The sequence below is a fragment of the Salarias fasciatus genome, unplaced genomic scaffold (assembly GCF_902148845.1).
Source record: "Salarias fasciatus unplaced genomic scaffold, fSalaFa1.1, whole genome shotgun sequence".
NCBI lineage: Eukaryota > Metazoa > Chordata > Actinopteri > Blenniiformes > Blenniidae > Salarias > Salarias fasciatus.
In genome coordinates this window covers 229,675-252,630 of record NW_021941407.1, presented here as the reverse complement: position 1 = coordinate 252,630, position 22,956 = coordinate 229,675, and the positions used below count along the sequence as shown (strand labels likewise).

Below are 22,956 nucleotides of genomic sequence, written 5' to 3'. Positions count from 1 at the left end.
AAATCATCTACATAAAATGATTACTAACATGATACACATTCCCATAAATGATCAATACTAAGATTATATTACTAACTTAATACAGAGATTATACTACTAAGGGTTAACCATCCACTATCAATCAATCTCCTGACTGAAACCTTCCCAACAGAGGGATACAAGCAGCAGTACACTACTCAGTGAAGCTAGGGGTATTATTGGGTGCAGCGGGAACCGCATCTTGCTGCCAGCGGAAATGCCGAAAAGCAAATCATCTTTTGCGAGTGGCAAGTAGTGATGCTCACAGCTACGTGGTGTATCTTCCAACACCTGAACATCTTTCATCATCTCTCGTACATCATTCAAAGGCATGGTGGCAAGGTCCTTCCGAGTATAAACACAAACTTTCAAAAACCAGGATCCTGCACGAGCATTGGTGTCGCTGTCGCTGACGTCGCTGCCGTCAGATGATATTGGGTCATAGATTGGGAAGAGAGGTGTCTCCCTGGGCTTCTCAGGGGTTCGAGGACCCGTGTGTTTGATCGGCGTTCCTTGCTCCTGTGCTGGAGCGCATCCCTGCGTTGGCATGAAGGGAGGGGAGGTGAGGAGAGGGTCTCAGGAACTGGTGACATAGGTTGGGAGGGGGTTGGTAGTAGGTCTTCGGAGGCTGATAGTGGCTTAGATGTGGAGCCCAGTACACGCCGGTGGACTCTCGTGGGCGAAGTCTGCTGGGTCCTGGTTGTAGATCCCCCACCGTCAGTTGCCATGGGGCAGGCTCCGGCTGGAAGACACTGTCCGACGTCCTCTCCCCTGTTTGGTCTCGAGTCATCGATGGTATGTTGTCCAACAGGAATGTATTCCAGTCAATATTGCTCTCCACCATGATTTTCCTATAAAGACAAATAACCCATTAAGCATTCTTCTAATGGTATCCACCATAGGCACATCGTTACCTTTTTCTTTTCTTTTTTTTTTTTTTTTTACATAAACATTTTCTTCATTGTTTTCCATACTACCCTATCTGGAGTTCTCCAGAAGTAGCTAACACTCCACCTACTGTGGGGTGAGGTAACAGCAACTTTACGGTCGCAACAACCTATTGGTTGTGTTAAACTTTTTCATAATCTATATCTTAACGGTCCTTCTCCTGACTCTAGATCTCCAGAGCCTATTTGTTTCTAACTTAGTTGAATCCTAACTGAATCACTCCCTCGCCTACTTGGTAACAAACCTCTACTCCTAGTTTCTTTGCTGTTTTGTTTGAAGATCAGTCTTTATGATCTTATTTCTGTCTGGCTGTGCCTAATCTGCAGGGGAGGCGTCATCTTTTCCCTTCCTGTAGCCGCCTCTTCGATGCATGGAGGTATTACCTTCCCCTTCCAGCTCAGGTGGTGTCTGCTGATGCTTTGAGGGCAGTCTGTCAGCCCTGCAGCAGCAGTTTCAATAGAAACAACAGTCTTACCCCTCGATGTCCTGTGCAGTGCAACTTGGTCAGGACAACTTTGAATGGACCTCCTTGTCTCAGTTGGTTCCAATCCTTCTGAAACCTTTTACGTATACCCCCTCTCCAGGTCGCACTCATTCTAGAGATGGTGTGATTTCAGCCTCTCCATCTTCTTTAACCCCTTTTACCTGTTGAAAAATCACCTTACAAATACAGGACAATTGTTGAACATAACTCCTCAGCTGTTCACAAGATAGACCTTCCTAAAGTCCCTTCAGAAAAGGTACAGGCATGGGTCTCTCTATACATATTTCATGCAGTGTTAGATGGGTTAGTGTGTTAGTTTAGTTAGTTTAACAACACTTAGCAAAACATTCTGAGACATCTTAGTTTGTTCTCTCTGTTCGCTATGAACTTAATTCCCTTAGCTTTCAAAATTCCATTTGCTCGTTCAACTGTTCCCTGCAACTGTTGGTTATACACATCCAAACGTCTGCTGGATCCCAAGTATTTCATAATACGTTTTATTACCTCCACCACAAAGTGGGATCCATTGTCTGAACTACATGTGTCAGGAAAACTAAACCTTAGGAAAACCTCTCTACACAAAACTTTGCTACAGATCCACTGTCTGGTGCATAGGTTGGTACTTCTTCCACCCATCTCGCTGTGGCCCATCCAGGGTGTTCATGGTCATACCCCTTAAGCCACACCATTTTTCCTTGCAGGACTGCCTTGTCCCGTGCCGCTATAAGAAAAGATAGAATAGTTAAGGTTTACAGTCAACTGCAAATAGTATGGGGCACATACTTACCCCTGCTGCCTTTTTCCTCTTCATCAGTTAATTGATTACTTGTAGCTATTAAGTTGTTGGCTTTTGATTGGCAGGGCATTCAATCACTGTAACTGCCATCAAAAGTAACATTACTTGTAAGAGTTTGGCAATTTCATCTGCATGGGTGTCCTAAAAGCCTTTATTTCTGCCAATTGGGCAGATCATGGTTTTCTCAATTTAGTACTTTATAATTCCAAAAAGGTGCCATCTGGCTTTAGTTCAACTATGGCAAAACCCACATGGTTGTCCATGACATCCTTAAAACAAGATCCATCCATAATTAAAGTAACATCAGCTGTCATTGGTTGGTTGTATAACTCATCACATACCCGCATAAAGTTATCTGTTTCTTGTTTACAGTCATATTGGATACCCTCATCAGGAGTTACCATTTTAGTGGCAGGATTCACCGTGGCGCACTGCTAGATTGTAAGCTCAGGAGCAGCAAGAATAACTTCATTACCTAGAACTGGTGCCGACTGCAGGTCCTTTTTTACGTTTAATTGGTCTGCAGCTTTTTCCAGTGCACGTAATGGAGCATTTTTTCTTCCTTTCTTTTTTTTTCTTTTTCCAGCATAGTCAGTTATCCATGGATGGTCATATCCAGTCATCCCCAGAAAGGAAAGCATTTGTCCTACTGTTTGTGGCTGCAGAGCTTGAGTTACAGCCTCTATCTGATGGAGCTATGTTCCTCTTTCCTATGTCATCTACATACTGTATTACTATGCTCACAACATTTATATGCTGTAAGTCTTAGGCTAGTATTCTATTTAATACTGATTGACTTTCTACATAACCTTGTGGAAGTCAGGTATACGTATATTGTTGTTTCTGATATGTAAAAGCTAAAAGATACTGTGACTCCTTTTCTATCGGCATACTGAAAAATGCAGAACAGAGGTCTATTACCGTATACCATTTAGTATCTGGTGGAACATTTGATAACAATGTATGTGGATCAGGGACAACGTAATTGGATCAGGGACAACAGGAGTCTCAGCATTGAGAATGGCATTGACAGCTCTTAAATCATGAACCAACCTGTAATCTGTAGAATTAGGTTTTTTGATTGGAAGATTAGTGTGTTACATTAACTTTTTGTTTTAACTAGCACTCCCATTTCTAGTAATCCATTTATGGTTGGTTCAATGCCTTTGATTGCATGTTGCTTCAATGGGTACCAATTTCTGTTTGGCAGTGGATGGGTTTTACTGATTTGACTCTGCCCCATCAGTCTTATGTCTTGACCATACTTCCAGTGACACTTGTTGGAGAATTTGCTCTTCGTCTTCTTCGAGAGTTGACTGAAGTTTTCCATCTGTTGGTTTTTTCCATCATCTGGTTATTGGCACATCATAGTGCTTGATTCTTCCATTTCCTTGTCGGGGAAATCCACATACCCCATCTGGTATGCACATTATGTTGACTTGTAGTTGGCATAAATTGTTGGCTCCATCTATCTTGAAAGATCATGGGGTTTCATGCCATGGGTCTTCAGTCAGGTCTACAGCATCAGGCGTAGTTGTAGAGGCCTATACAGGATCCACAGATCCTACTGCAGCCTCCGCAGATGAACTCATTGCAGTGTGGTTGGAATGTCATCTGTCTCCACTGTCTGCAGAGTCTCTTCTTCTCCAGCAGGCGTCTCTCCTCTGCCTGGTAGTTGGCTGTGTAGCCCCCCTTCTTATCCTTCTTCTTGGAATTTGATAGGTGGGTGGAGCTATTAGGAGCTGTGGGCCTGGCGGGTGTCAGCTGTCTCCGCCCCCGTCCAGCCAAATCCATTGCAGCATTCCTTGCTCTTGATTTACTGTCACAACTTGCTTGCACTGTTCTCCAAGTTGCATTGCTGTCAATTTGTTTGTCAGTTCTTTATTCAGATCTTCTTCTCTTCTGTTGCTGAAATCTTCATCTTCATAATGCTTGATCTTCGATGCCGTTTCATCACAACATTTCTCATCAAAGACTCCTAGTGGCCATTTTGCCCCATTGGGAGTTCTGTTGTTCTATTTTCTTATACATTTTAGAATTTCTTTTTCAAATTTTGGGTGCTGTCATATTAGTACCTATGCCTCCTGTTGTCCTCTTGATCCATTTTAAATCCCATGACTCTTTCCACACAGCTGGCTCTCTTGGCATCTCCCCTTCTGTGTCTGTGGGGGTAGTTTATATTAGTACAATAAATTATTTATTTATTTATTTATTTATTTATTTATTTATTTATTTTTAGAACTGCTGTTCTCAATACTAGTTCTCTAATATAATCATTAGGCATGCTGCGGTTCTTGGTTTTGAACCAAACCCTTCGGTACACCATACATAAATCAATTCACCTATAAACCACAGTCTGTCGTTGCTAAATTAATTAATTTCCTACAGCTGGCCACCTACTTGCAGAACAGATCTCTATGGCTGTGTTCGAAACTGCATACTTACCTACTACTCATACTAACTTATTGAGTATGCAGTGTGTTTACACTGGCAGTATGCGATTTTGAGTATGCGAGAAGTTCCCGGATGCATACTGCATTCGCCAGAAATGTTGAGTATACATCGTGTGTTCACTACTCATACTGAAATTGCCCAAGATGCAACACGACGGACATTTGAATAAACTTTATTCAGTTCACAATGACTGTTTCTTCATGATGTACATTTAGCAAGCTGAGTATGATTATAGATTTAATCTTCCCTCCATTGTTTGTGCTCGTAGGTATGTTATGTTACGAGATTTCTGATTGGATTGACAATGATTAAAAATAGTAAAAACAAACAAACAAACAAAAAAACCAAGAAAAAAAAACCCCTTACATCTGAGAACAACTCCATGCTGAAAGCGACCATGATGGACCGAAGACGGCGAGCCGATCTTTGTTGAAGAGAGAGAATATAGAATATACTTTCTGTCAAAATGGTATGACGTCATATAAATTTAATCATCAAAAAAAAATACCTGAAAAATAAAAGTCCCGCCCCCAGCACCCCCCCCCCCCCCCCCCCCCCCCCCCCCCCCCCCCCCCCCCGCCATTCTTCCGGAATGAGGTCATGTCTGAGTAAAAGGCGGGAAATTTAAAAAAGGGGTTCTGTCTTTCCATAGGCGTAAGAGTGAGTCAAGATTTGCATTTGCTATATTGTAGATGTGTACTGGCTGCTCTGTAGTCTGCATGACTGTATTGAACTTCCATCCAGAGAGCAGGGTTCTCTTTGAGTGGGAGTTCAGGGAGGTAAGAATCGCGGGCTTTTTTTTTTTTTTGGAGGGAAAGTTTCATATGTCAGGCTGAGGGATGATGATGAGAACCAGATGTAGTAATGTAAATATCACGTGTCAGTGTCAGCAGAAAAAGAGCGGGAAATTTAGTAAAACACAAGGTTGCCATTGTATGTTGCGGGCTGAGGGATGATGATGAGATCCAGATGTGGTAATGTAAATATCACGTGTCAGTGTCAGCAGAAAAAGAGCGGGAAAGTTAGCCTGTCACAAGGTTGCCATTGTATGTTGCGGGCTGAGGGATGATGAGAACCAGATGTAGTAATATGAGAAACAGATGTGAGACGGGGAAAGTGGGCGTGCATTGTACTGTACTGTATATAAAATGTTTCACATAAGTGTGATCATAGCAGTGGAATCGTTACTCGGCGGGGAAAAAACATGGAGAAAGATCTGTTGATGAAAAAGACGTGGCGTCTTGATGGTGGCCGGGGGTTGTTAGTCAAATTTAAGAGTGGTGGAGTATCGCCACACGTCGATCTATACAGCTATGAAACCACGCCTGAGGTCTATCATCTGAAAATCTACCCTAAAGAATTTAACGGTCTGAAGGATGCTATTGAAGAATATATTGATTATATTGAACGTGTTCACAGCGATGGGCGTGTACAACTGAGCTCTATGCGTGCAAGTATACCGACATGGACTGATCGTAAAGTTCGTCCTCTAGCCGGTACTTTCATGGTGGACTGTTCCAGATCTCACATCTGGTTACTGGTGCGATTTCGACGTGATTTCCACCCTGAAGAAAGACCAAAGACGGTGATGGAGAAAGAGCGCTACTACCCAATTCAGCTGGCATTCAAGGTGACAGACTTCCCACAGCTGCGCGACCTCTTACAAGAAATGAAGAGTTTTTTCAACGAGGAAGAAAGGAAGCAAAAACAAATGCTGTTGGAAAAGAGATTGACAAGACAGTCTGGTGATCGCATTTCAGAGCTAACTTTCACTCGGCGCATCATGCTCAATTCGTGTATCGAATGCGATGGAGGCCCCGGGGAGGAGCCTGAAAATTGGGGTGGCTCTATAGACCAGATTGATATGTTGGAGTAGAGAGAGCCCTTCTCTCTGACCTGCCCTCGCCCCTCCCCATGCCCCGCCCGCTTCCTGTACGAGTGAAATATATACTTGAACGCTTGAAGGGCAAATAGTCGGAGTGCTATACTCATACGCTGCACCATGTCAGATTTTTCAGTCAACGCAACGGACTCACCTGGACAAGATCTTCTCGATGAAGAACTTCTCAGCCTGCTGCCGGACCTTTCTCAAGAGTCTTCAGGAGATACTCGGGTGTATCAACCGATTTTCCGAGGATGTCGGGGGGTTGATTCGCCCCCTTACACGGAGTGTAAAACCGAAGAAGAAGAAGCGGAGATGCCGAACGATCGTGCTGAAGGATTCATAAGCTCGGCGTATGGTGGCTCGTGTTCTGCAGACTCTCTCCACAAGGCGGGCGTTGCGGGGGATGTACCATGCGGTCCTCCACCGTACTGCTCATACTGGGGCGGGGAGTATAAGAGCTTTGAAGACCCACCTCCGGCTGGAGTCTACACCGGGCCCACTCTCTTCGCCCTCCCGCCGGGGACACCTCTCCCACGACCTGGTAAAGTCTACACTCCACCCACTCTCTTCAACTCGCTGCCAGGGACATCTCTGCCTCGGCCTGCTAGAGTGTACACCGGGCCCACTCTCTTCAACGGCATGCCTGGGTCACCTCTGCCACAGTCTCGATTGTCAACGAGTGGGGATTTCCTGGATATTGTAAAAGCTTGTGTGGCTACAGCGGTGAAAGCAGTTGTGGTACGCCATATGAAAAAAAACTGCTATGGCTGTCAAATACATCACCCGAGTCAAATTCAACACGCCTGTCTGTACCCTCCAGGTCGCGGATATTTTTATGCTCACTTTGAAGAGTTAGTAGTGGACTTGCTGTCCTGGGAATTTCTTCCGGCTCTCAAGCACACCCTGGAGAAAATCGGGTTGGATATCGTGGAGGCTAGAGTGGAAGGCGCAGCTGACGCTTTCCTTTATGATCTGAGGGAAGAAGATCACATTCTGGAAAAGGTTGAAGAGATCACTGCAGCTTACATCGCGGGAGATAAGAAGAGGGAAGATTTGTTGGAAGATTTCTACGATTTCTGGAAGCCTTAATCACCTGTGAAAAGAAACAAAGAAAAAATGGGCGGGTATTTTTTTAAACCGACTCCCAAAATTGTTGACGTTTCAGTTTTGAAGCATGCAATTGCTTATCGTGTCAATTGTGATAAAGTATATCAGGCAAAGGACCATGTCAATCCGGAAGATTTGTGGAGTTTTGAATGTGCGATGGCTCTTGTGAGAGAGACAACGCTTTCAGTGGATTGGAAAAAACTGGTGTATGACGGCTCAAACTCAGATGGTTTTGAACAAACAATGTGTGGAATCATTCATGATGTTTGTATTGATCATTTCAACACTTGTCATTTATATGCCTTGTATGCCTTTGTAGTTGATGTAACAGCCTATAAACTGAGAAAGGGTGATATAATCGATGTGAATCATGTACTGAATGTAATACAGGCTTTAATTGTCAATGCCATACATAAGAATTGATGTCTTCTTTTAATCTGAATTACGTAAGCATGTAACCAATGAATAAACTCCAAACTCATAAAAATCAGACCGCTCTGACTTCTTCTGTTCACTAACAGATATGTCTTCAAGAAAGACAGACCAGGTATTCAAGAGAATATATTATGACCCTCGAAAAGCAGGATCATATGGTGGAGCCGAGAGCCTTCAAAAGGCTGTAGAAGAGCAGACGGGTAAAAAGCACGCAATTGCCAAAGTCGAGGATTGGCTGGCCGGGCAGGACGCTTACACATTGCACAAACCCTCTCGAAAAAAGTATGCTAGAAACCGTGTTTTCGCACCTCGTCCCCTGTATCAATTTCAGGCTGATCTTTGCGATATGACTGTGCTGTCTAAAGACAATGACAAGTTTAAATTTCTGCTTACCGTAATAGACATATTTTCAAAAAAAGCATACGCACGCCCGTTGAAGAACAAAACGGCGACTGAAGTTGCAACGGCTTTTGCTTCCATATTAGACGAGAGCGGTATACCGTCTAAAATTCAAACTGATGCGGGAAAAGAATTTTTTAACCGCGTCTTTGAAAAGCTGATGAAGAAACACAACATACGACACTTTGCAACCGGGAGTGAACTCAAAGCCTCCGTAGTAGAACGGTTTAACAAAACTTTGAAATCCAAAATGTGGCGGTATTTCACGGCAAAAAACACCCGGCGGTATATAGACGTACTCAGGGATTTGCTGGATAGCTATAATGACTCTTATCACACCAGCATAAAAATGAAACCGTCTGAAGTAACTCCGGCCAAGACAGCTGAGGTGTTTGAAAATTTATACGGGACGATGCCGCTGAACGTCAAGCCCACAGTGTTTAAATTCAAAGAGGGGGACATTGTGAGGATATCAAAATACCGCGGCGTATTCGATAAATCATATGAACAATCATTCTCCGATGAATATTTTATCGTGAATGAATGTATCCCTAGAGTACCACCGGTCTATAAATTAAGAGATATAAGAGGAGAAATTTTGAATGGGGCATTTTATGAGCCTGAACTGCAGAAAGTCAGAATCACGTCGGACACTCTTTTCCGTATAGAAAAAATTTTAGATAAGAAAATTAAAAATGGTCAGAAAATGGTTTTAGTCCGCTGGCATGGATGGCCCCGTCAGTTTGACTCGTGGCTGCCTGCTAAAGAGGTCGTTGAGCTTGGGAAGAGGAAAAAGGGGAAAGAGACGCAATCAAAATAATGGGCGAGTCTTTTTATGTGACACTCCCCTCCAACGCCTGTCACGATATTTTTCCGGACAACAACAGTTCGAATTTCACCATAACTTTATCACAACCCATAGAATTACAAGGATCTTATGAGGTGGCGCTAGCTGAGATAATGTACTGCAACACATGGAATAATGTTGACACTTCAGAAAACGGTTTCGAGATCATTGATCATCACCACCCGGAACAGCCTCCGCTTTATCTTAAGATTGTGACGGGGTCGTATGACTCTATCGAACTTGTAGTGAGGGAGCTGAATGCTATGTTAAAGACTACTAAAATTGATCTGGTGGTTTATTACAGTTCAATAAACAAAAGGATTTCTATATTGGCGACTGAGAGGTATTCTATAAAATTTTCACCACGGTTGTGCTACATACTTGGTTTTGAAGAAGGTGTATGGGTTCGACTGAGTGGAAAAACAAAGGGTAAATACCCCTGCGATATTAATGCAGGCCAGTATAATTTTTACGTCTACACAAATATCGTGGAAGCGCAGCATGTTGGAGACTACGCCGTCCCCCTTCTCAGAATCGTTAAAAAAGAAGGATCATACGGAGATGTTGTCATTCTTTCTTACAGCCACCCTCATTACATATCGGTGAACAAACAACGGATACAGGATATACAGATTGAATTGAAAACTGATTTGAACACTCCAATTCGATTCACCTACGGCAAGACCATATGCAAGCTACACTTTAGACCTGCATCAAAGTCTTTCATCTGAATTAGAAAGAAAATAAGTCAAAAAATGAATTCACAAAGATTTGTCAATTATTATGTGAACCAGGCTGGCGCAGGCTCATTGAGCGGCTTTGTCGGAGCTCCAGTCATCTATGGGCGTGGCCTAGGATCAGTGCTGAGCAGAGCCTTCAGATTTGTCCTACCCTTTCTTAAACAAGGAGTTAATATCGCTAAACCGCACTTGAAATCGGCTGCGAAGGGGATAGCAGCAGACGTCGTCGGGACCGTAACCAACCGCTTAATTAACCAAAACACTCAGAGTCAGGAAGGATCAGGACTGCCACGATTAGCACGTAGAAAAGGAAAAAGACCTGTGCGTGCATTATCGGACCTCGTACCTACAAAAAAGCGTAAAACCGTGCGCAAATTACAGAGAAAAGTTAAAAGTCAGCTGGGGCGTGGTGATATATTTTAAACATGTCTCTTACACACCGTCTCTCGACCGAGTGCACCAAATCGGAGCTCGACCTCTTTGCCCCACCGATGACTCAACTTTCTGTGGAACAAAACAATTATGTTGAGATTTTTCCCCTCAATTCAATAGCGGATCAAGAAGTGCTGGATTTCCTGATACCTGGAAGCGGGAATTTTTATTTAGACCTAAATTCAACACTGATCTACCTTCGACTGAAAATTACCAAAGCAGATGGAACGAATCTAGCTGATGGCGACGCCTGCGGAATAATCCAATACCCACTAAATACTATCTTCTCTCAGGTTGATGTGAGTCTGAACGACGTGCTCATTAGCTCGTCCTCTGCCACTCATCCTTACAGAGCCATGATTGAAACGCTTCTTAATTTTTCACAAGAAACGCTGGAGAGCCAGTTTTCTGGAGGACTTTGGTATAAAGACACTGGTGCCGACCTTGATTCAATTGCCATGACCCCCGACGCCCCTAACAAAGGGTTAGTTAAGCGTGCAAGCTTTATACATCGTTCACGCCCATTTGAACTAATTGGCCCGTTGCATACAGACATTTTTTTCTCCGAAAGACTCTTGCTAAACAATGTCGATGTGCGATTAAAACTTGTGAAAGCAAAAAGTGCTTTTACACTGATGTCTGCGGCAGGAGACGAGTTCAAGTTAAATATTTTAGGGGCAAGCCTTTTTGTGAAAAAGATTCAAGTCTCACCAGATGTCATGCTAGGCCATTCTGCCGCTCTCATGAAATCAAATGCCATTTACCCTATAAGCCGCGTAGTGGTGAAAAATTATAGCATTCCGGCACAGACTCGTGTATGCTCGCAAGATAATTTATACCTCGGCAGACTTCCGAAGTACCTGGTGGTGGGGCTAGTGGATCATCGGGCTTATGTCGGGGCAAGAGAGTTGAATCCTTTCAAGTTCCAACACGCTGATCTTGAATACCTAGCTTTAAGTGTAAATTCACGTTTTATCCCATCAAAGCCCTACCAACCGCGTTTTGATACACATCAGACTGTTCGAGAGTTTTACAATCTTTATCTGGGAAATAACAGACACATTAGAGACTCTCCATTGTGTATAGACCGAGAGAATTTTGAAAACGGATACAGTTTGTTTCTCTTCAATCTGACAAAGGATGGTGAAATAGACAGCGAAGCTTTATCACCGTCAGAACACGGTACCTGCCGCCTGGATTTACGCTTCCGAGTCGCTTTGCCCCGGACCATGACCTTGATCGTCTATGCGTGTTACGACGGTGTTATAGAAATAAACTCAAAGAGACAAGTTCTAATTGACTATTGAAACGAGTAAAATGAACAACCTGCAAATAGAATCTATTCTGAGACCTATCTTGGGCGAGTCGTTTGGAGGTGTTTTTGCGAGCGATTTATTACCGACCAAGATCGAGAAACGACCATGCTATCTGGTCGTTAACACCCACGATCACACCCGTGAGGGTGAACATTGGGTGGGTATGATCTTTGAAGATGGCGAAGAAGGAAGATCAAACTTCTTTGACAGCTACGGGCATGAACCAGACTTTTTATTTTATCCGGAATTTTTTATAAATTTCCTATCCGCTAATTCTAGGGAGATACGCTACAACAAACTGCAAGTTCAAGATGATGATTCAGCCGCATGTGGAGCCCATGTGATATTTTTCCTCTGCCAGCGGTTTAAAGGACTTTCTTTTCAAGAAGTAATGAGACTGTATTCTGATCATTTGAAAAAGAATGATGTCTACGTGACAAAGTTTGTTAAGAAATGTGCTAAATGTGTGTCGGATGTGAAGACGGGTAAAACGTCTAATCAGAAAGCCTGTACTTTAAAACTATTTAAAGACTGTTATGAATGTTCGAAATGAATACTTTTCCTCACATATATTTCAATAAAGCATTTTATTGATTAAAAAAACCACTGTTGTGGCATACATTTTTTTTTTAATGACTGAATTCCAACCATTCAGAAGGGATCGGGGTAGACAGTCGCCATTCAGACACTGTCGGGGAATAAAATTGTTTTACATTGCTTGACAATTTAGAAGTAGGTGTGCTGAAATCCATATCTAAAAGAGATGTTGACAACGTTGATTTTTTCCCCCGCTTTCTTTTACTCCGACGTATTTGCGGATCCGGCTCGCTCGAGGGCTCGAGCGGTCTTAGCCGCAATTGCTCACGCGCCTCCGTATTTGCAATCGTGGTTAAGGGTATATTTAACCTGGAAATAGTTTTTAAGAATTCATCCCATCCGCGGGGTATGGTTCGGGCGTGGAAGCGTCTGTTTGACAGAGTCTTCATTAAATCAAAAATGTGCGATCCTTTAATAGTCTTATCCTGGACAACGATCTCGCCTGAACGGTTCCATCTCAAAAGGTCTGAATTGCGGAGCTTCTCAAGGATAAATGTCGCATTCCTCCGATTGCGGGCTCCGATATTCTGTAAAATATCATCTTCAATACTATCACGAGGATTTTCCTCCTCTTCAACTCTTACATGACCTTCATCATTTCCACCTCCTTTCTCAGCGGACTCCGTAGGTAACTTCAAAACTATTTCAGAGTCTTGACTCGATCTTTTTTTGAGCAGGGAAAGATATTTTTCAAGTAGATTATTATAGTGTAGGCTTTTGCTGTAAGCGGTCCCCGGTTGCTCCAAAACTTGTTCCATTTTCTCTTCCAATTCATGCTGTGCCTTCTCTGCGATGTTTTCTGTACCTGTTTTTTTCTTGGTTAAACTCTCCAGTTGTTGCGGCGAAATCATGTACATTTTATTAAACGATGCCATGATGCGGCTGCGTCGTGTGCGGCTATATCTCTATCTTTGCCTATCTCCGTCCGGCAAGCAAACTGGTCAAGAATGGGACAGCGGCCCCTAATAATGGGAGGAGAAAACCACCAGTCTGAGTCAGCACCTTGCGCTTATGCTTCACTCCTGTTTTGCGGTTAGCAAAAAGCTTGATATACCTCTTCTGTTTATTCAATTTGCTGTATTGATCAGAGGTCAACGGGACGTTACCTTTCAACACGTTAAGTGCTATTTCACAGAGGGCCAGTATGAGATCATCCGGTCCCTGGCATAGAAAGATCCTTCTCTCTGAGGGTTTCAGAGCAAGCAAGGCTTTAAAAACAGGTAGATTTCTTTTAATCCGTTTAGACATTTTCGAATCACTTTTTATACAGGTAAACTACAGGCCACTGGTGAGGTAGTATCCCGCTTCTCAGCCGGTAATGTTCTGGACAGTCAGGTCTCAGATCGACGATTAAATACGAAAACGGCTCTTTTGTGGCGTCGTTAAAACTCTGCAGAAAATATTCTCTCTGCCCCGGGAACATCTGCTGAGCCAAAATTCTTATCTGTAACTTATCACGCGGAGATTTGAAGAGAATGATGTAATTTGTGTTCAAGCTAATCGTTCGGCTGTGCTTCCCCTGCTGAAATAAGTTTTGAACTAGAAAAATGACTGATAATTTTCTATGGTGTCTATACATGGTAAAAGCCTTCATTAATTCATCATGATTCACCCCGATATCCATACAGTCGTCAATCACCAACAGATTATGCTGGTTTGATGGAAAAATATTTTCATCCGTCAAAGAATCAGGAATTCCTTCAATAAATGTAATCTTTACATTTTTTGCCAATTCCTCATACATAGGTTGATAGGAGGAATATGACCAAATGACTCGATCAGGGAGTCTAGACAAAGTATGTTCCATATTTTCAAGAAGCCGTTTGACAAAGAATGATTTACCACTCCCGCTTGCTCCTACAAGTAGAGCTGTAAAGGGGAGTTTGAAACGTGGGTCAAAATACACCTCTTCAGCCATGATCAACGTTCAGTCTTTTGATGAACTGAATACTTAAGTAATCCTGCTCGCTTATTTATCAGTGCAAATAAGTGGGAGGAAAAATGACGGGGTGTGAATAAAGAAGAAGAAGAAATATGATTTATTGATATACAAAATACATGTGGATAAACAATACAGGTGTTACAACATTCATGTGAATAAACCATACAGATATTTCATAATACATTGGATACAAAATATATGATGCAAGATACAAAATACATGTGAAAATACAGTGCTTACTAAGCATTATATGGGATAATAATACTTTCTCAAAAGAACTGTATAGAGAAGCCTCAGGTCATCCCATCATAAATCTATGCAGTTCTTTTGAGACAGAACACAGGGGGGAGATGTTTTTAATAGCCAAACGGTAACGATTTTCCTGAAGGAAAAAGGCGTCTCTTGTCCCAGTCAATGCCAAAATTGATCACCCTCTCTTTATTAGTGAGCTCAAAGGTTTTCAGATTTCGTGTAATTTTATTGTAACGTGCAGAAATTTCACGACGAGACTCGCGGTCTTTGAGATATGGTTCTACCAGGGCTGTGAGACTGTCAAAGTTGAATTTTTTACAGTTCTCATAATTCTGTGTAATCCCCTTAGCACGTAAAGTCGCTTTACCGCGCTCTGTTACATAGGCGTAGGATTTCGGACCCGCTGCAGTCCATGATTTAATAGAGTCGCCGGGGTCTAATTCAGATGTCAAATCTCCTAGATAATTTCCAACTGGAGGGTTATACTGATCGCAAGGTCTCGAGACAAACACTATTGAATCGGTATCGCAATAAAAAACCCTTTCTTGGAGTAAATCTAGCTGCTTATACAACTCAAGACGTGCATAAGCAGTTGTGAAGGCGGCAATAAAAACATTCACATCGCCAGGGGGTGTGATACAGTTAGAAGTATACCGCCACTGGACCACTGCAACACTGTCATTAATGAACTGAAACTGTGAAATCACATATTTGCTGGAAAAGAGGAATTCAAAAAAGCGTTCGGATTTGTTCACCAGAGTTGTTGTAAGCTGATTGGATCTTTGTGCCAACTTTCCCCATAGTGAATTTAGTAACAGTTTTGCAATTTGTCTTTTAGCCGGGTTATGGGCAATTTTCTGAGGGTCAAGTGTAATACCCTGGTGCTCTTGGTATTCCTCGATGTAGGCACGTTGGCTTGCAGGGTCATCAGCCCCCGGAGGATAACCCGAGGCTTCCTGTTTTTGTTTAAGGAAGGTGTAAATGTAGTCTTTAAAGAGTTTGCTGGATTTTTCTTCAAAATGCCACACTTCATAAATTTCGCCCAGAACGTATCCTTTTTCCAGTGCCTCCATTAGCTCAACAGTCACCCATACACCACGTAATGATCTTTCTTCTTTGTCATGTTTGCATTCCGCAGTTTGATTGTTGGTGAGAGCACATAAACGGCATAATGTGAAAATAAGCTTCCCTTTATCGTTTCTGGTAGGAAGTACTGGGAAAAACAGTTTACGCGGTGGATAGACTTTAGCATGGATCAAGCCAAAGTAATTTTCAACTGCATCAAAATTGTTTCTGATTATTTTTGGATGTGAAAGCGGAAATGATCGACACGACATAATGTAGGGATAAAGTGAAGTGAAATCAAAATAGTTGATCACCTCATCACCCTCAGCAACATGACGCATCCGGACAGCGACGGTCCGCCCTCCGTATAAAGCTTCTCTAGGGTCTAGAGGAACTGGTTCTTGAAACCTCTCCAAGAAAGATTTAACACCAGGGTCTGTTTTTTTAATGAACTTCCAGTCGTGTTCCCACATTGTCACCACTGAACGAACATTGTATTCAGTTTTTAAACGCTCAGTTCTTTTTATTGTGTCTGAGTATAACTCACTAAAACAATCACCTGTGAGGGGAGATTTATCGTGCGGGTTATAACAGGATCTACAGCCGTGGTAAAAGCATCCAAAAAAACTAAAGACATGTGTCTCGCCGTTTACCATCGCATGGCCGTCCACAAAATAGCGTCCGATTTTAACTTCTCCCCCATTCAATGCATGTTGAATTGAAATTCCACGTGAGAAAGCCTCATACTCCAACCACTGGATTGAAGCATGTGAGAAAGCCTTGAATGATGATTGGTAATTATCAGGAGAAGGTATCGCGACAGATTCAGGTTGTAAGAATAAGGTTTGAAAAACAGTCAATGCGGCTGAAGCAATTGTAACGTTCTCAAACGGATCACACTTTGTTGTTTGTATGAATTCGTCACGAAATTTCATTGCACCCTCTGCTAGGATTTGAACATCATTTTTACAATAATCTACTAACTCACGATCATAGTCAAATTCCTGATCTTTTATTGTCTCATACCAATGAAAGAAACTTTCTCGCTGTGTAGGATTCATTTCATCAACCCCATACATTGCAGGAGCAGGATATCTCCCCTTATACCCGACTTTTGAAAAATCTGTAAATTTGTGTGGAAAGTAACCTTTTTTGAGCCTAGTTTTACAGCCTAATGCCTTAGGGAAATCCCTGAGTGGAATGGGTATGAAGGAAAATGAATCAATAAATTTAAGGTGAAAGTCAGTATCCACAATCAGAATTATTTTACTCCCTTGAGCCACAACGAATGGTGATATACCCTGTTTCACAAATACATTTAAAATAATGTGGTGGTCAAAACCCTTCCCATAATGCGATATAAATGTTGTGTTTTGATATTGTTTTTTTCGATAATGCATGAGAAACATTAAAGCACAGTCAGACCCTTCCCAGATCCATTCCTCACCGTCTGACGATTGAGCTACAACAAGCACAGGGAGATGAGTACCGGTGGTTTGAGCGGTCTCAAAATCAAAAAATACCAGCTTCTTTTCATAAATCTTCTCCACAGGCGTCAGCTCTTTTACCCGCATATAGCAAATATGTGTTTCTTCAGCTTCTGCAGTAGAATTGGAGTTTTGATTCCCCGAGTCAACAGCTGATGCTCTTTCTTCACTCAATGACGGTAAAGTGGTTTTACTGTGTTTACAGATCGGACAGCGTTTAACAATGCATCTGTGGGGCTGAGGATTTTTAATCGAAACGTAGTAGACTAATTTACATTTTGGGCATTTTTTATTTATTTCACAATTGGAGACTGCTTTTTTAGCCTCTGGATACCATTTTAACTCGCGATGGCTCTCGAAACACTGAATATTCATGCAGAACCTATTACAACGCTCGCAGTAAGTTTTTTGAATTAAGCTTTCTTTGCAGTCGGTGTTGCAGATATTACAACTCCTTGCACATGAGTGTCTGTACCGCATATGATAGCCGGTGTGACAATGTTCGCAGAAAAAATTTACGCCTAAAAAGGCTCTCACGTTCTTGATTCCATAATAGTGGTTATTGTGTAGGAGGAGATAATATGTTTTTGGACGCGAAGGTGTTTGTGTTTGAAATGTAGCCAAGTTTTTCAGCCGGTTATTCTCAATATCATTCGCACGATAAAAAATAACAATTTTACAATTCAGCAACTGTTCAAATTGCTCTACATTGCTGAATGTCACGTCGTCATCAAGAGTCAGACCGGCCCTAATGTGAATGTCGCGCCCGACTGCCATAGCGTCAACATATGATAGCTCCGGGTTTTTCAGCCAAGCTAAATTTACAGCAAAGCATGTCTGATCGGGATTCAAAAGTACATATAAATGTTTAGCTTTTTTTCTGATAATTTCAGCCTCAAAGCACGATTCTATTTTCCTTTTACCACTCCCGCGTGGTGCTCTAACAAGGTTAACAGTTAGCTCCAAGGACCCATCAGTGAACACGGACATATTGCTCTGCACTAATCTATCTAAAAGATCTTGGAATTCAGAGAGCTCACCGACCCCATAGCGTACAATTGCACTAACATCATCTTGCAGACGATCGGCTCGTAAAGTCACTTGAATGATATCGTTTGGCTCTGCTTGAAGTCTTTGGATACTTTCTGAAATTCGACCATGTACTCCATTAGTCACATTCACATAAAAATCGTGAAAATTAGGAGTTGTAGATGGAGGTGGAAAGCGGAGCATGCAGCGAATCTCGAGGTTGTTAAAGCGCTCTCGCTGAGTGACATTGATGTTATCATTACTTGCAGTGCCTGTGTTTGACCAATTACTGCAGCCTGCAGCATCTCCAGAGAGTGAATCAGCGTGTGCCTCAGTTTCCCTGTCCCCAATCTCTTCACCTCTCCCTTGTTGAAGAGCACTCTCTGTAGCCAACGCTGATTCCACGCACAACCAGTCTGCAGGACTCCAAGCTTCACTCATTTGCGAATTTCCTTGTCTCTCAAAGCAGGTGAGTGCATCGCAGCATGAGCTGTCAGCAGGACTCCATATACTGTCTGACGTGGTGTCATCTACCCCTGCTGACTCACTATATCTGTAGGTCTCCAGAAGCTCCACGAGCTCATCTTCGCTTGGGAGAAAAACTCTACTACTTTGAGACAGATGGTGGGGGTGCTGTGTTGGCGAGCCGGGATCAGACGGACGATTAACACTTTCAATTACTGTTTCACCATTCAACTCGGAGATCGTGCGGAGGAGGTGTTGAGGGATTTCTAAGAGATTGTCACTTTCTGATTGATCCATTGTTTTTTCCAATATTTTTAAAAGCTTCAGTTATTGATTTCAGCAAATGGTGATTTAGAGAAGTGGGGGCAGTCTCGGTAGCGGGGATCTCTGCCCGCGGGTGATAGCACGGCTGATAGCACTGACACTCAGCCCACGTGTTTGAGCACGATTGAGATTTTGTCTAAGACGTTGGTATATCTGTACGAGCATGCGTTCCTTTAACAGGAATGAATCATTTATGAATGTCTCAAACGCTTGTTCAATCACCGGCACTACATGGTTGAAGAAATCTGATTCAGCGTCTTCAAGGCGGGGGATTGTAAGGCTGCGGGTGGTGTGCCCTGTCATATCTTCATAGTCATTCTCTTGATTGAGGAAATAATTTCTCACTTCATCATCTTCCTCATTCCTCTCACCGCGCACATCTTCGCTCCGGTCTTCTGCAGAGGCTTGCTGTCCTCCTTCCTCTTCGCGGTCAACCCCAGATGCAACTCCTGAAGCCTCTTCCTCTCTTTCAGGATCGTTCAATCTTGATGGTGGAACAACCGCAATTCCTGGAACACGTAAAATTGGTGTTAATCAGTCGAACCATATCCACGCAATTCACTGACTGCTGAAAAAAAAACATACTTACGATCAGCGCCAACAGTGTGTGGAGTCCAAAGAGAGCTGAATGCATGAGATGGCCCAGTACTCGGTGATGGTGGAGGGGCAGCTGGAGTCCAGAGAGAGCCGAATGCGGGCGAAGACCTCGTAGGGGTGGGGGAGGCTGGTGGGGTGGTGAGGTCAATGATGAGTTGGTCTAAAAACGGACAGAAAAAATGACAAGATATATTGATTTCAAACAGACTGTAAAGACAGTTATTTTAAAATATTATAAGAGACAGACAAAGGAAACGTCAACTCACCCTGATTTGAAGGCGATCTTTCCACTGTCAGACCCTCACTGTCTCCCAGTGTTACCCCTGATCTATAATGCCCAGAAAATAATTATTCCAACCCCATTATTCTAATATTACAAAAATATAAGCTTCCAGTAGAAAATAATACATACATGCAGGTGCTCCCCATGATGTAGAGAAGTCAGTCTTCCTCGGAGGTCGGATGTGGTTCCCTGCTGCACGAAGATGCAGCAGTCTGAAGCTCCACAACCCAAGACTCTGATACCCCAAGCTCCAACAATGTGGTGCTCAGGTTCAAACCCCCAGAAATATATAGGCACGCTTGGCGGGGAAAGATGGGAGGGGGTGCGGGATGTACCCCCACGGTCCCCACACACACACACACACACACACACACACACACACACACTCACACACACACACCAAATTCATATTTTTACTACATATGGTACTCATCAGGCTTCAGCCAGCAACACTGACAGACCATATTTGTCTCTCTGCAAAGGGATGGATGGATGGAGCCCCCAGGGGTCCACCCCAAGGGCGCCAGTCCCCTCATGGAATCTGTCTTACTATTAATCACGTTACACTCATGTGACATTGCATCCACGGACTCTCCATAAGTCAGGAGGTAATATAAACATTACCACATCTGGTTGTCATTATCTCACACTCAGCAAACATTCAATAGGGGACTCTCACGCACTTTTTACTAAATTTCCCGCTCTTTTCCTCATGATCACACCCGTAGGGTACGAGCCCATTCAGAAAGGAGGCCTTAATGTAAACAGACATTGGTATGCATATTATTATTACTACATCTGGTTCTCATCAGCCTCAGCCCGCAACATACAATGGCAACCTTGTGTTTTACTAAATTTCCCGCTCTTTTTCTGCTGACACTGACACGTGATATTTACATTACTACATCTGGTTCTCATCATCATCCCTCAGCCTGACATATGAAACTTTCCCTCCAAAAAAAAAAAAAAGCCCGCGATTCTTACCTCCCTGAACTCCCACTCAAAGAGAACCCTGCTCTCTGGATGGAAGTTCAATACAGTCATGCAGACTACAGAGCAGCCAGTACACATCTACAATATAGCAAATGCAAATCTTGACTCACTCTTACGCCTATGGAAAGACAGAACCCCTTTTTTAAATTTCCCGCCTTTTACTCAGACATGACCTCATTCCGGAAGAATGGCGGGGGCGGGGGGCGGGGCGGGGGCGGGGGCGGGCGGGGGGTGCTGGGGGCGGGACTTTTATTTTTCAGGTATTTTTTTTTGATGATTAAATTTATATGACGTCATACCATTTTGACAGAAAGTATATTCTATATTCTCTGAAGAGCCGAAAAAACTGTCCGTCGGTAAAGCATCATAATTGGCATAATAAGTGGTCCATTAACGGGACACCGGTCCAAACGGTGATGTTAAGCGAGATATATTGCTGAAAGATTGCCTTCTTGTTTTCAAAGTAAAAGCACATATTTATCACTGAGGTTTTTTGCATGAGAAAGGGAAAGGGGTGGTTTATATTGGTGAAAATAACCGGAAGTGCGTTGCTCACTGCGGCTGGCTTGAATTTCGCCGAATTCGTCCGAACAAAATCATAAACGGCTGGTATTCTGACAAATAAACGACACACTCGGGCTCTAAACCACCACTTTGTTGCCGTATTTAAAAAAAATCTCGATGAAGTTATACATTTGATGAGTTTAGAGCTAAAGTGAAATCAGCTTGAGCAGACCGATTTCTGCTCATGGAAGAAGTGCAATGCATTGTGGGTTATTATGTGGTATGCTGTAGTGTAAACGCTTCGCATACTGTTTGATGGACTGAGTAAGCAGGATGCAGGATGGATAGTATGAGTATGTAAGGATGTAGTAGACAGTATGCGGTTTCGAACACAGCCTATGTCTGTCTACCTGCATAAATAAGCACTCTGCTAAGGAAATCCCCACCCTGCGAGTAGCTGTCCAATCACTGGCTCTCCCACTCCCTCCTCCTGCCTTTGTGTGAAATCTGAGCCAGAGGAGCAAGAGGAGCTCTCACCTACAGAACATAAATCACCCATTTCAGAAAGCCATGGCGAGTGGAGGAGTGGAGGAGAACGAGAAGGAAAAGTTTGTCGAGGCATTTTTAAATTTAAATCTGTGTATTTTTCTTCATGTAGTTACATTCAAAACTTCAAAAAAAGAAAAAAAGAAAACACCTTTCGTTTAAAGTCTTTTTCTCTCTTTTTTTTTTCAGGATGCAAAAATACATACTGAAATAAAACCGTAAGCCTAAACTGAGATACGAACCAATCCGTGAGAAACCTGTTACCCTTTCATGGAATGACTGATATCCAACCATGGATTTTACTGCCAATCCGTGCCGTAATAGATTACTTAGCAGCAAAGTGGCCCCCCTTGATGGTGCTTCACTTCAGCTGCGAAGATAATGCGTCCAACCCCCCTGCATTCCAGCAGCTCCTGATCCCCGTGTCCAGAGCACGTCGGGGAATTCCCCCTGCACTTGTTAGAATAACACATCTGGTCAAATGCCACAGTTTCTGAATGATTTCCTGCCGATTTTGCCACAATTCAACTTCAGTTTTCGTTTTTATATCTATCTCATCTATGTTCTCAGGAGAGTAATAAATACTCCTTATCACTGCTGCCTCTTCTCACTAGCAGTCACTCCCCCAGGTTGACTCTATTCTCAGCGTCCTCTTTTATGCAGCCCTGTACTATAGGGTTCTAAATTTGATCTCTTAGTTTCTGCCATCATCCTAAATACAATTTCCTATCTATAATTATCCATACCCGTCTCATAATAAAAACTTTAACGTCACAAAAGCGGCAGCATTTAAAATACTCTTTAATCGTCTCGAACCTGCTGTAACTTTTCCACCTTCACAATTTAGTCAGTCTTCCTTTTCTGTCTATTTACACTATTTATATCATTTTACTAAAATACCCTATGATCACATGCGCATTTTATTTACATATGTACTTTTTTTTGGCCAAAGTTTCTGCTCCTTCTACCGTCTGCTCTCCTTCAAACTCTCACAGACAGTCTCATACGCAC

General features: G+C 42.8%; 1 protein-coding gene across 1 annotated transcript in view; it reads right to left on the bottom strand.

Moving 5' to 3' along the window:
- The window catches only part of LOC115385807 (uncharacterized), a 28,445-nt gene extending 8,349 nt beyond the window's left edge, over positions 1-20,096 (bottom strand). The window contains exons 1-4 of the mRNA XM_030087883.1: positions 20,032-20,096; positions 19,886-19,947; positions 19,612-19,779; positions 19,182-19,531 (exon numbers count right to left, since the gene is read on the bottom strand). Of these exons, the coding sequence (XP_029943743.1) occupies positions 19,182-19,531; positions 19,612-19,779; positions 19,886-19,947; positions 20,032-20,048 (597 nt within the window). The 5' untranslated portion in view covers positions 20,049-20,096. The remainder of the gene's footprint in view (positions 1-19,181; positions 19,532-19,611; positions 19,780-19,885; positions 19,948-20,031) is intronic.
- Positions 20,097-22,956: the final 2,860 nt, after the last annotated feature.